The sequence below is a fragment of the Archocentrus centrarchus genome, chromosome 14 (assembly GCF_007364275.1).
Source record: "Archocentrus centrarchus isolate MPI-CPG fArcCen1 chromosome 14, fArcCen1, whole genome shotgun sequence".
NCBI classification, from domain to species: domain Eukaryota; kingdom Metazoa; phylum Chordata; class Actinopteri; order Cichliformes; family Cichlidae; genus Archocentrus; species Archocentrus centrarchus.
Window position 1 is genome coordinate 35285757 of NC_044359.1, and position 12989 is coordinate 35298745.

The 12989-nt window shown below is 36.8% G+C and overlaps 1 protein-coding gene across 2 annotated transcripts in view; it reads right to left on the reverse strand.

Moving 5' to 3' along the window:
* Positions 1 to 764: 764 nt before the first annotated feature.
* Positions 765 to 12989, reverse strand: part of opcml (opioid binding protein/cell adhesion molecule-like) — a 512217-nt gene continuing 499992 nt past the window's right edge. For both annotated transcript variants that reach the window (XM_030745967.1, XM_030745966.1), the window contains 4 exons: positions 7330 to 7467; positions 6253 to 6373; positions 5284 to 5435; positions 765 to 4960 (listed from right to left, as the gene is read on the reverse strand). In XM_030745967.1, the coding sequence (XP_030601827.1) occupies positions 4860 to 4960; positions 5284 to 5435; positions 6253 to 6373; positions 7330 to 7467 (512 nt within the window). In that variant the 3' untranslated portion in view covers positions 765 to 4859. The remainder of the gene's footprint in view (positions 4961 to 5283; positions 5436 to 6252; positions 6374 to 7329; positions 7468 to 12989) is intronic.

Genomic DNA, 12989 nt, shown 5'->3' on the forward strand with positions numbered 1-12989 from the left:
CTGAGCAGTGCCACAGACTGATCGACTCCATGCCACGCCGCATTGCTGCAGTAATCCAGGCAAAAGGAGCTCCAACTAAGTACTGAGTGCTGTGCATGCTCATACTTTTCATATTCATATTTTTCAGTTGGCCAACATTTCTAAAAATCCTTTTTTGTGTTGGTCTTCTAATTTTCTGAGATACTGAATTTGGGGTTTTCATTAGTTGTCAGTTATAATCATCAAAATTAAAAGAAATGAACATTTGAAATATATCAGTCTGTGTGTAATGAATGAATATAATATACAAGTTTCACATTTTGAATGGAATTACTGAAATACATCAACTTTTTCATGATATTTTAATTTTATGACCAGCACCTGTATATAGCTCTTTTCTAGTCTCACTGTTCTCTCCTTACTACTTCTCAAAGTGCTTAAACACTACAAGCTACATACACTCAGAGTGCTTATTATCTCTTAGCTACAGGCTCACATGAGGGGACAATTGCAGATTCAGCATCTTGCTCCATCTGGCAATTGAGCCAGTGAACTTTTGATGACCACTTTACCTCACACAGCCAGCCAGCAGCACAAAATTGATATTACACAACAGATAATGCTGTAGGTAAATGTCTGAAATTGGCACTCTACCGTGCAGGTTTTGGGAAATACTGATGTTCAATCAATATATATTGTTTCATCTCTAAAACAAAAAAACACACAGTAAATAAATGACAGTATGCATAGCATTTGAAATCAGAACAAATGATTGGCAACTAAAATTCACATTTAACCAGTTTATGGACAATTTTGCAATCTCTCAACCAAATGATATGATGACTATATACCACAACAGTGACTACTGTATGCTCAACCTCCAGTAAGGTCAGAAAACATATCAGATAGGTAAACAATGCAACGGTCAGCGGGATTGCACACTGTAAAATAAACTGAGGAAAAAAAAAAATTTAGGAATTAACATGATTTTTGATTACCGCAACTCTTAAATTTCTCAGAGAATTACGCATTGAGTAAGTATATTGATAATGTGGTGCATAAGCGTAAAATCTTTAAACCATAAAAACAAATCTGTACTGTTGTCATGGTGTCATGCAAAAATACATCTTAAGTAGACTCCTGTATCAGTTATCTTTTAATAAGGATTTTAAACAAATTGATTCAAGCTTACTGACATCAATATTTATCATGTTCATGTTCTATCTGGGTTAGAAAGTTTGACAGTAACCCCTAAACTGTAGTTTTGCAGGCATCTGTATCTCACTTGTGTGTGTGTTTTTTTTTTGTTTGTTTTTTTTTTTTGCAAACCCCTAAAAAAGGGGAAATCACATCCTGTGAGGGCTGACTGTTTCACCATCATCACGAGCACAGAACTTTAACATGAGTACAAAAAAGAGCATTCTAACATACATAGATTCTTCCCTTTTGTCGTCAACACATTTGTTACTCATAGGTATGCACAGGAGTGAACTGGATAGTTTAAAAAAACAAAGAAATAAAAAACATCACATTAGCAGTCACTTGTGCTCTAAGTATTTTCTGTCAGAATTAGACTGAAAACTCTTCTTGAAAATTTTATCCACCTATTACGGATCAACCTGTTACTCCTGCAGTGTTCAGAGCAGCATCCGCCATTTATCTCAGGGCAAACCAGGTTAAAAGCACACATTCACAACACCTGAAGAAAGCTTCATAGCAGCTACATGGAACATTCATTCAAGCTGGCTTTTTGTGGTTGCATTATCTGATGTGAAATGGAGCAGAAAATTTATTCAAATTTTTAAACAGAAGAAAACAATAGTTTTTTCACCATATCATAATAAATAAGTGCAGTGTAAATGTATAATTCTAATACTTTGATCTTCAACGTGTGAGACCTCCAGTAAGGACCACTGTGGAGGGCTGCACCAATAAGCTGAACTCAACTTTTTTTCTCTTTGTAAACTGCTACTGGCAGGAGTAGATGTTTCAATTAAGCAATGAGAATGTGAAAGAGGAATAGTAAAAATGCCAACGTTTTATCAATATTTAATCAACATTCCCAGAAGCAATTCTGAAGAAAATGTGCACGTTTTTTGTAAAATTTCAAAGACTTTTAACTTTTAGCAAACTGCTATTGTGATTTCACTTTTAGTTTAATTACTTCATCTATAGTGTTTCAGTTCTTTTTTCTTGTTCTGTGAGAAAAACCTAGTTTGTTCTGGGCTTGAACAAGTGCATTAAAGTCAGGTTCAGAGTGAGGTGGAAATGCAAACGGCAACAAACAGAGGGGATCTGTATGTGGATTTGTTAAATCTCATTGCGTCACATGTAGCTCCAAAGATAGCATGTGTCCTTGTGAGTGGAAAGTTCTCCTCTTTGTGAGCAGGATAAAAATCCAGCAGTGAAACTAACTTGAAATGTTCTGCCAGTTGTCAGTCAAAAGTGCTCTAGCCCTGATGAAGTTAACTATTTTAGTTATAACATCAACAACATTATTAATTTTTAGCACTGACTTACACAACACCTCCTGGTGTATAATACAAGGCAAAAATACCAATTTCAGTTCTGGGTTCATTTCAGTCACTTATACTTATGCATCTGCTTCAGAGGTCTGACATTTTTTCCTGTCAGATTTGGAGAGCCATTGGTTGTAACACCTGCCAACTTGTTCCATTTCAGCCCAGGCCTATCCAAGCACTTACCCCCCCTTTCAGTGAGTGCATTTCTGACAGCTCCTTCATAATCTCAAACTGCTTCATTATCCCATGTACAAAAATGAAGTACTGGGCTGTGTCATGGACAGTAGAGCTCTTGTCCAGAATCAAGAGAAAAAGTCAAAATTCTCTTCTTTGTTTTTCCAACTGAAGCTCCAGATTTCCCAGTGTGCTTGATTTGTCTTTTTACAGTTTCCCTGGAAAGGGACACATTCTCAAATGTTTCGTTGCATATTATTGCATATTACTACATATTGCTGCAGCACCACCAAAAACCCTTTGATAAACTCCCCAGTGGATGATGGCTTACTGGCTTTTTTGTGGGAAATCACAAAGCTGGTCTTGACTGCTCCATTCCCAGATATGTGAAGCTTGGCAAAAGTCCTTGTTCATATTGGAATAATAAATACTCAAAAGTTCATGTCTTGTTATAAGCTCTACATTCTGCATCAGTCTTTCTTTTTGGAGTTGGAGTTCACATATTTCAGAGCTAGCAAACTATGTGTCTAATAAACGTCAGTTCCCATGTATTTACAATGAAGCGGGATTTGCTTGCACACACTTCTGTACATAAATTTAAAAATATAGTAGTCACCTTCAAAATAAAAGCAATAAAGTTGCATTGTGTTTTCCCTCAAAATCACAAAAAAACAGTAAGCCATTCTCTGATGGGAAGTTTATCAAACAGTATTTGGTGGCTGATATGGGACAGGCTGCATGATATTTACCTATTTATGTTTGAATGCTAATTTCCCACTGTCGGGGACAGCAAAAAGGCTGAGTGCAGCCCGTGGGGTGCACACTGGCCAGATCTGAGCTAGAAAATTAAAACACTGTCAGTACAGGCATTTATTACTGACAGTATTTGGTAGCACTAGCAGCACTGCCAATAGGACTGCTAGTACTAACACTGCCGATGTTTGCTCTTACTCACTGTCATATTGTTTTTGCTAAATGTGGCTATGTTATGCATAGCAAAAAGTGACACATTGCAAAAGTATAGTATCAGTCTGAATCAAAGGTGTCGGTTGTATAAAAATCTTCAGCAAAGAAGAGAGGGGACTACAACGGCCACTTGCTGTGTTTTAAACTAACATATGATTTTTTGTGGGGGTGGGGTGATAAAAATAATTAAATAGCATCCTAAGATATGGAACATATATTCTAAAAAAATAGAATTTACCTTTGCAAATTAGCCACAGCACTTTGAGCATCAGGTTAGTGTCAGATTGCTGATTAGACTACCTACTAACTGGACACTAATGATGCCATCAGCACACTGAACACTGGGTCTGTCATGCAGGCATGAAGCCATGTTTGTGTTTGTGACTTCAGAAAACAAAGCAGCATAATAACCGTCTCCTAAATCATACTTCATGCAATCTGAAATCTTCACAATCTGAAAATCACCTTTCAGATTGTCAGTATGAATATGCCATGAAGCTGCTATGACACTGTGATTGGGTATTTCAAAAATGCCATTTGATAAGCTTATGCATTTTGAAAAACAGCAGTGCAGGTATTGTCTGTACATATTTGTACATATTTTTTTTTACACACACTACAATGGAAATAATAAATTTGGATGCACTATGTGTAGGACTTTGCCTGAGAAACCATGGTGTACTATTTATTGTTCTGAACTGTTTATAATGAAGGATCAATTATTCAGTTTTGCATACAACTGTAAAAATACAGTAAAATTCAACAATCACATTGTATTTTTTTCTCTTTTTTTGTCATTTACCTAAAAAAGCTTAATGTTATTGTACAGATATTGAACAGGACATGACACAATAATAATAATAATAATCTGAATGTACACTTCAATATTGGGCAATAAACAGTCAACTATCAACAGTTACATGTATTTTTTTCTTTTTCCCTTTTCACATATAAAAAGGTTTGGGGAGACACAAACTCAGAAGTTCTACCATCATCAAATTAGTGCATGATTTAAAATTTTCCCTTCTGCGAGTTGACGCTTCTCACTCTTGACGAGCCAACAGAGAACAGACTCTGATGCAAAGCTAGAAACAAAAAGAAGAAATAAAACGAAGGGTGAACCACTGACAATCTTGGGTTTCCATTCTTCTTTTTGGACTAAAAGTCTGTTCTTGGTGTTCAATTCTGAGAGAAGCTCCAAGGTGGCAACCTTTCACATTAGAACTTGACAAGGTAGGTTGAAGTTACAGTCAGCAGGAGGCATACAGAGCAATGGGGTAGCACAGTAGCCCCGTTCACATCATGCATTGCACCAGGACCTGCAGGAGAATAATGCACCATGTGATTCATCATCAGGGTTAGTCAGATCACTGCTCTAGTACTGACCATCACTGGCTTGAATTAAAATGTTCATGTGGCTTATTCTCTAAGCTACATTGAAGATTTACATTAGTGCTGCGATTGCCATGGAAACTGGCAATCGGTGGAAATTAAAAGGTAATTCAATGAAAACACACAGTGGGTGACTTTCAGAATGGATTTTTTTAAGCACAGCTGATATTATGCAAAGAAGTGGCTACTGAAAAGAAATTAGTTTTTTTTTTTTAATTAACTGAATTTAACTACAAAATCTGATTCTTACCGTAAAGTATTATACTGGCATTAGTGATTCCCATGGTGTTCATGGCAACGCAAGTGTAGTTCCCATAGTCTTCTTCTGAGACATTGAAAAAGATAAGCATTGACTGTTTCCCTTGATTCTCTATCTTTACCCCGTTTAGTCCGTTGAGGACCCTGTAAAAAACAGAAAACAGATTTGAAATCCTCCGAGAGTCCGTGTTCTTATATATTTAATCTAATCTCTACCAAATGCACTTAAAAATTATACTTGATTAACAATTAGAAACACTTTCACATGTAGACATTTATTTCAAGAGCCAGCACTCTCTGCGGATGTATTTGTTTAAAAGCTTGTGTTTCCCACACTGCATTTCCTATTTCTCTGCTACTGTTTCACTGCCTTATTCCACATTTGTGGATGTTTGTTATTTATTATATCACTTCTCTCCATCTTTTTGTTCATAGGAACCCATTTCATCGTTTGGGGACAGGAAATGACAGGAAATGCTGCTGTCATTGTCAGGGACTATTTAACAGTCCAACATAGCCTTTGTTTGAATATGCTTACCATCTCTAAGGCTTCTCATAAACATATTTTCAGTCTCAAGCCATCAGATGGAAAAAGCTACATTATACCTCAACATCCTCTAAAGCCACTGAGGCCCATACCCTGCTGACATAAGGCAATTACAGAGGAAAAATAATAATAGTTGCCTTTGGTACCCATGACTTTGTGCAAATTATCTGACTGAAGACTTTTTTTTGCCCGTGCATAGAGGAATGCATGAGTTATCTCATTATGTCAAAAGCATAGTTTTAAACAAGGACATGAGTGAACGCATCTTTTTCAAAAATGATCATCCAAGATGGCTTATGTCGAATGAGCTAAGACCACAGCCTACAGCAGAATAGGTGTCTTTGTGAGCCTGTAATACAGAGTTCAAACAATCCAGAGCAGGCAGAAATCCTAGAGCTCAGAGGAGAAACATGCCTGCGGTCTTCTTTGTACCACTCAAAATCTGCCCTCGGGACAGCAGATGCTTCGCATTGCAGGACTCCTTTTTGTCCAACTGCAGTACCTGTACTCCTCGCTTTGGAAATGAAAGGAGGATCTGGAAAACAAAATCAAAAGAAGTTAACAATCCGCATCAGCATAAGTGATATGTTTGTGTTTTGGGCTGTTTCATATTTTTGTTTCTTCAAATGTGAACTTAGGTCATGATTACGCTGAACACATTCACAGTGAGTGTGCTCACTCACGAAGAGCAAAGAAAATCTTGGCAGACCCCTCTCACCCTGGTCAACACCTGTTCACCTGCTGCCATCAGGCAAGAGACTCCTCAGGTCCCACAAAGGCAGGACGAACAGGCTGAGGAACAGTTTTCCCCCTGGGCCATCAGATGCTTCAACACTACACAATAATACACAACAACAGCTTGACTGACTCACTGCTCACTTCTTCTTCTGACTACCTCACTGTGCTATATTAGTACATTCAGTATATCATAACATTCCTCTGTGCAATAACTGTGCACTTGTGCAATAGTTGGTATATTTTGTATATTAGTTACATTTATTTATTTTCCCCTGTAGGTCCTTGTGAACTCGTACATACTGTTTTACAGTATTTTATTTATTTAAGTTTCATAAGGAAAGGCACTGAACTGTGTCAGCTGCTACATTTTCATCATACTCTGTGTTTGATGACAATAAAAGCTTTCTATTCTATTCTGTTCTATTCTATTCTATTCTATTCTATTCTATTCTATTCTATTCTATTCTATTCTCACCCAGTGTTAATTTCATTCTCCCATCTTGTGATGTTGTACAGCAAAGCCTGCTGTACCAGCAGGGTGTATTCCCAGCCAACAACTTTCTATCACCTTTGTGTTAACAGCCGTTTAAACGATGCTAGATTATGTTGTATATTGTTTAACAAAAACAAAAGGCGGTGCGATAGGTGTATGGAGCCCAAATTTTACATACGTATCAGCCCTCTAGTTTGTTGGCTTTAATATACCCTATGTTGTACATACAGTATCTGACAGTGTGATAGTTTGGCCCTTACAGTTAACGGTGACTTGCACTGTCCTGACATCAGGGCTTGAGATGTCATTAGATGCAATGCATTCGTAGGATCCTGACTGGTCTTTGGTGATGGCTGTGAGCACCAGATGTTCTCCCTCTGTCACAAATTTATGGGTTCCTGCAGAAAAAGAAACAAAGCAAAGAACAAAAAAAGCAGTGCATGTGTTAATATGTTCCAGTAGCAGTTTTACTACCTATATGTCTCATGATGCTGTACTCATTTAAGAAGAAAGACACATTATAACTAAATATTTTGCGGTAGAGTGAGGAAAGCAGCATGGAGACCACACCACTCTGGGTAATCCGGTGGTGACTGCATGGGTTTTACATTTGCATCATTGTTATTTTAGGGAATATTTCTAAACCAGTGGTTCCCAAAGTTCCAAACATCAAACCAGAAAATCCCAATAATTTCAAACTGAATTTCTGTTATTACTGCCCCCCCTCGCAGTACCATTGGGTACCACTGTTCTAAACTATTTATGTTTAGATTCAAGTGAGACTGCCATTTAGGGGCCACAGTAATTATTAGGCATGTCAGAAAATGTCAAGATGTGTGTTTTACATCTGGAGATACTGTACTGACCCCCCCCCCCCCCCCCCCCCAAAAAAAAAAAAACAAAAAACGAAAGAAAATAAAATATTTATGAATATATTATATTTCACCTTATTTTTTCTACAAATAACCCTGCTCACAAAATTATACATTTATATTTTCTGTATCAACCTCATCCTCTCCAAACCAGAGGGTTATACACGATGGATGAGTGTGTTAAAGATTCAGGGTCACTGCTGTTGAAACCATGAGTTCCACTGGGGAGTGGACTTGAGGTCCAGTTAAACTAGAAGACTGGTACAAGATAGTCTAATCCTTTGGAACTGTAGCCACCAGTGGCTTATTATCAATGCAGGCACTGATTCACATGGTAGTAGAGCATTTGCAGATAAGAACCAATAAGAGCACTGTTACTGGTGATGTTTTTATCAATAACCATTACACATTTCCTACAGTTCCCATATTTGTCATATTGTTACCAGTCTGGTAACAATATGACAGATGAGTATTTTACATTGCTCCTGAAAGCAGTGATTATAGATTTAGTGCTTGAGCATTTCTTCTTTATATAAATATCTTGTTTAAATAAAAAATCATGCCTCTAACATGACCTCTAAAATAGAGGACAAAATGACTGACCTAAAGAAGGACAGTCAATATTATCAGCTCAGATAAGCAGTTATAAATACATATATTATAGTAATATGGTTATACATTTACAGAAACATGTTTCCAACATGTTTTAATGAGATTTAAAATTATAAATATTATTTTACAGCTTAACAGATGGAACAAACTCATGATTATCCTTGTTAAAAATCTTAATTAAAGAAAAGAGACCACAGGAATAGTCTGTCCCTTAATTTAGGAGAACTCTTTTTTCCAGACATCTCCAGAAGGCAGACAGCTCAGGGCATGCACTCATTACACAAAGAAAACAAACTAATTGCATTGAAACAAGCCCACTTGAGTAACACCACAAATTACCCCCGACACCAACAATGTTAAAAGCATGTTCTTATGACAGAGAGAGACTTTAAGCCATTGCTGTGTGGGTGGGAAAATGGATAGGAGCACTAATCCCAATCAGTAGAAATGTCAATCTAGCAATATCTCAACATTAGCATAATGCCATTATGTTTTCCAAATCCTCAGCTGCAGACACTGCTGCAGCTGGCTGGGGATTCATTAAAAAGGTTGTGGGCTAGGGATAATCAGCTCGTTGCATGAAACCAGGGAACTGCAAGCACAGGTAATTAACATTTTCCTCAACTGTAATTATATTAGGTAGACTGGTGACACAATGCTGCTGAGTTACTAGCTAGAACTGTCTGAGTTCTCAGTGATGGCCAAAGGTGAAAAGAAGTTCACTGTCAAATTATAATCAAATTACTTTGTCTACTGTGTCTACACTGTATCTACTCATATGCTGTGCCTTATACATCCTAAGCTCAGTAGGGGTCTTTGGTGGGTGACTACAAATGCAAGCTCAATCCTTAATGATGAATCAATATTTTATATGGCATAAATCCAGGTATTTACCTAGTTTTGTGATTGTTTGATTTTAAAAACAAAATAAAACTCTTAGGTTTCAGGAAATACAAACCAATTTGCTAAGGAACATCAAGCACTGCTTGCATAGAATAGAATACTTTATAAACAGGTGACTGTGCATTGTAGTGTAATAATGCTTTGAGTACTCAACTAGACTAAATAAGCACTACATAAATACCAGTCCACATGCCCTTGCATCAATCAAATTCCTTTTATGTGGGGAAAAGCTCAGGTATTCTGTTTATATCTAAATCTACGTTAATAATACGGTAAACAAAAAAAGTCTGAAAATCTTAATAAACTATTTCAGACATGTAACATTTCTGTTGATGCTAAACTGTTTAAATCTGATCTAGTCTGGCAAACTGTATTGAATTTTCTATATATTAATTATATTTGCTGTGTGATCAGCAAAAATAATTATTTCTCAAACAGTAATACCAGAATATATTTTATTACTCTTATTATTATTAAAACTCCAGATTGCGCAAAAGTTCCTTATAACTTAGAAACTATGATTCTTACAAGTGTGGTGTATACTGTCAACATATAAAAAATTACCAGATGAAGATTTATGATATGTCACATTTGACTTCTTGCCTCTCTTCAAGGTCAGTAGATGGATCTGATGGTTAATGTGATAAAAATGCAATACAGAGCTTTTCAAAACTAAACCTAGAAAAAAAGTAAATACATTTGTGTTTGGTCAATTATTTCTTTGTTGTAACAATGCTTTTTGGCAATAAATCTTATATCATTGGAAAGCCTTTTATTTCCCCTTAAATGGAGCATTTGTAAGGAAAATGTATTTGTGGGCTGAGCAGCAGAGTTCAGTATGTGAGTTGCGCCCATGAAAAACTTGCCAAATCTTCTCTACCAGCACGCTTATTCTGCTGTTGACTCTAGTTTTGTCCTTCTAGTACCCAATCTCAATGCAGAGAAATATTGACATGAGTGGTAATCCCATATCCCCACAGTCAAGGACCAAACTCTATCCTCCAAGATGACAACATTTGTCCCCACATAGTAGGGTTTATCAGAGACTACCTCCAGAATTTACAAGTGGAGGGGCTGGAACGGGCTGCCTGTAGTTCTGACCTCAACCCCACTGGAAATTTGAGGGATCAGCTTGGGCATGCTGTTTGTGCCAGAGTGACCAGCACAAACACATTGGCTGACTTGTGACAAATACTGGTTGAAGAATGTGATGCCATCTCACAACAGTGTGACCACATTGGTGACCTGCATAAGGAGGAGGTGCCAGGCTGTTGTGGCTGTGTATGGTTCCTTCACATGCTATTGTGGCCCCTGTTTGTTAAATGAATGAATTGTGAAATTGCCAATATGTCTTGTTTCTTCAGATTTCAATCATCCAATCCAATAAATGGCACCAAAGAAGAGTCAATAGCAAAATAAGCTGTTTGGCATTGGCAGAGAAGATTTGGCAAGTTTTCATGGGCACAACCCACCTACTCAACTCAGCTGCTAAACCAGCAAATGCTTTTTCCTTACAAATGTGGCTCCATTTAAGGGGAAATAAACTGTAATAAACAGTATAAGATTTATTGCAAAGAAGCAGTGTTACAGTTCAGTTCAATTCAATTCAACTCAATTCAGTTTTATTTATATAGTGCCAAATCACAGCAGTTGCCTCAACGTACTTTATAGTGTAAGGTAAAGACCTTACAATAATACATAGAAAACCACAACAATCAGAATGACAACTCATGAGCGAGCACGTGGTGACAGCGGAAAGGAAAAACTCTCCTGAATCCTCTGGCAGAACCAGGCTCATCTGCCACAACTGGGTGGGGATGGGGGGAGTGAGACAGGACAAAAGACACACTGTGGAAGAGAGCCAGAGATTAACCTTTTGGGGTCAGTGGATGTGCCGGTGTGTCAAAATTATATCGCCGATTTGAGATGACATGGCATTGGGACGCTGCTGTGCTGGATCTCCATTTCAACATGATCTGAAATTGTGGACTTCAAACTACGTACCAGTTTCTTGTTGTTGATAGGCCAAGTAAAACCAGAGTTATGCCCAATAATTTACAACATGCTTTTTCCTGTATATTATCCACAAAACTCGATGAGAGTTTTGTGTAGGACTAAATGACAAAAACAGGAGTTTCACTAGCAGGAAGTGCTCGCTAATAAAGAAAAAAAAAAAAAAAAAAGAATTCCTGACATCCTCTTTCCTATTGGTGGAAAAATGCACTATATCAACCAATATTATAATTTATAAAAGTGTGTATAGTGTATAGTATATAGAGTATAGTGTATAGTGTGAATTACTTTTTTTATTTTTATTCTTCTTATTTATATGTGTGTGTATATAAGGTTGCAGGTACAAAATACATTTCACTGTGCATTGTACTGTGTATAACTGTGCATGTGACAAATAAACACTATCTTATCTTATCTCTAATCAGAAAATTATGCGATAACAGGTTAAGTTTGGTTGAATTTGGCTGCTGAGGAACAGAGACAATATTGATGGAAGGTTTTTGTGATGGGCCCCTCTGGCTTGTGGAGGACGGGAACTGTTCTCTGGGGTGGCATAAATAATTTGTGTGGCATCTTTTTGTTTTGTGAGACCTGATTAAATAGTTGTACAGAAAAACTCCTGAGTCCTTCCCTGCATTTTAATGTAAACAGTTGTATATAACTTTGATATTTGCTATAAAAATAGTTTGTTAAGCATGTGGTTTTCATAGTAAAAAAAATCTAACTTTTTCTACTCAGATTTTATGTGATTTCAGGTCCAATGTGTTAATACAGTTTGTCAAAATGAAAGAATAACTGTACAGTCACACACATGTGGTGGTGCTGAAGTTAGGTAGTTAGAAATATACTTTAGTACAATATTATATAATAAGTTCAAATTATTCATGTCCACTAATTTTTAAATCAGTGCCTATTATCCATACTCTTACATAATGTTTGTGTAGACATATGTATTGCTATCCTTATTTGATTTTTACTGCACTACAAACTTCTTAAAGTACATTTAAAAAGAAAAAAAAGAATATATACAAAACAATACTATTCCCCAGAGAGTGAACCTAGTGGAGGTTTGCACTTTTGGAGTGCTTCTGTTTTTGATTTTCTGCTCTGTCTTATAAGACACTTGTCTTATTTCCTTTTTAAGACTTCTCAACTCTCTCTGTCTCTCACTGTGTGTGTGTGTGTGTGTGTGTGTGTGTGTGTGTGTGTGTGTGTGTGTGTGTGTGTACGTGTGTGTACAGCATTGTTATCAGTGACAAGTCACCATTCAAACAACAATTTCCAAGCAGAGCACACAAATGTTAACAGAACGACTGACAATCTGAAGGCATTATAATACAAGGTTAAAAATAAAAAATTAAAGATAAGTTATTTTTCCAGGTGAGTTTGATCATTACACAGCAAGAACACAGAAGTATACAAAAAGTGTAAGATAATGACAAAACATGGTTACAGTCTAAGTGTTGGAATATAAATGCCAATCTGAATTACCTTGAATGAAAATCATCATGACTTGAAAG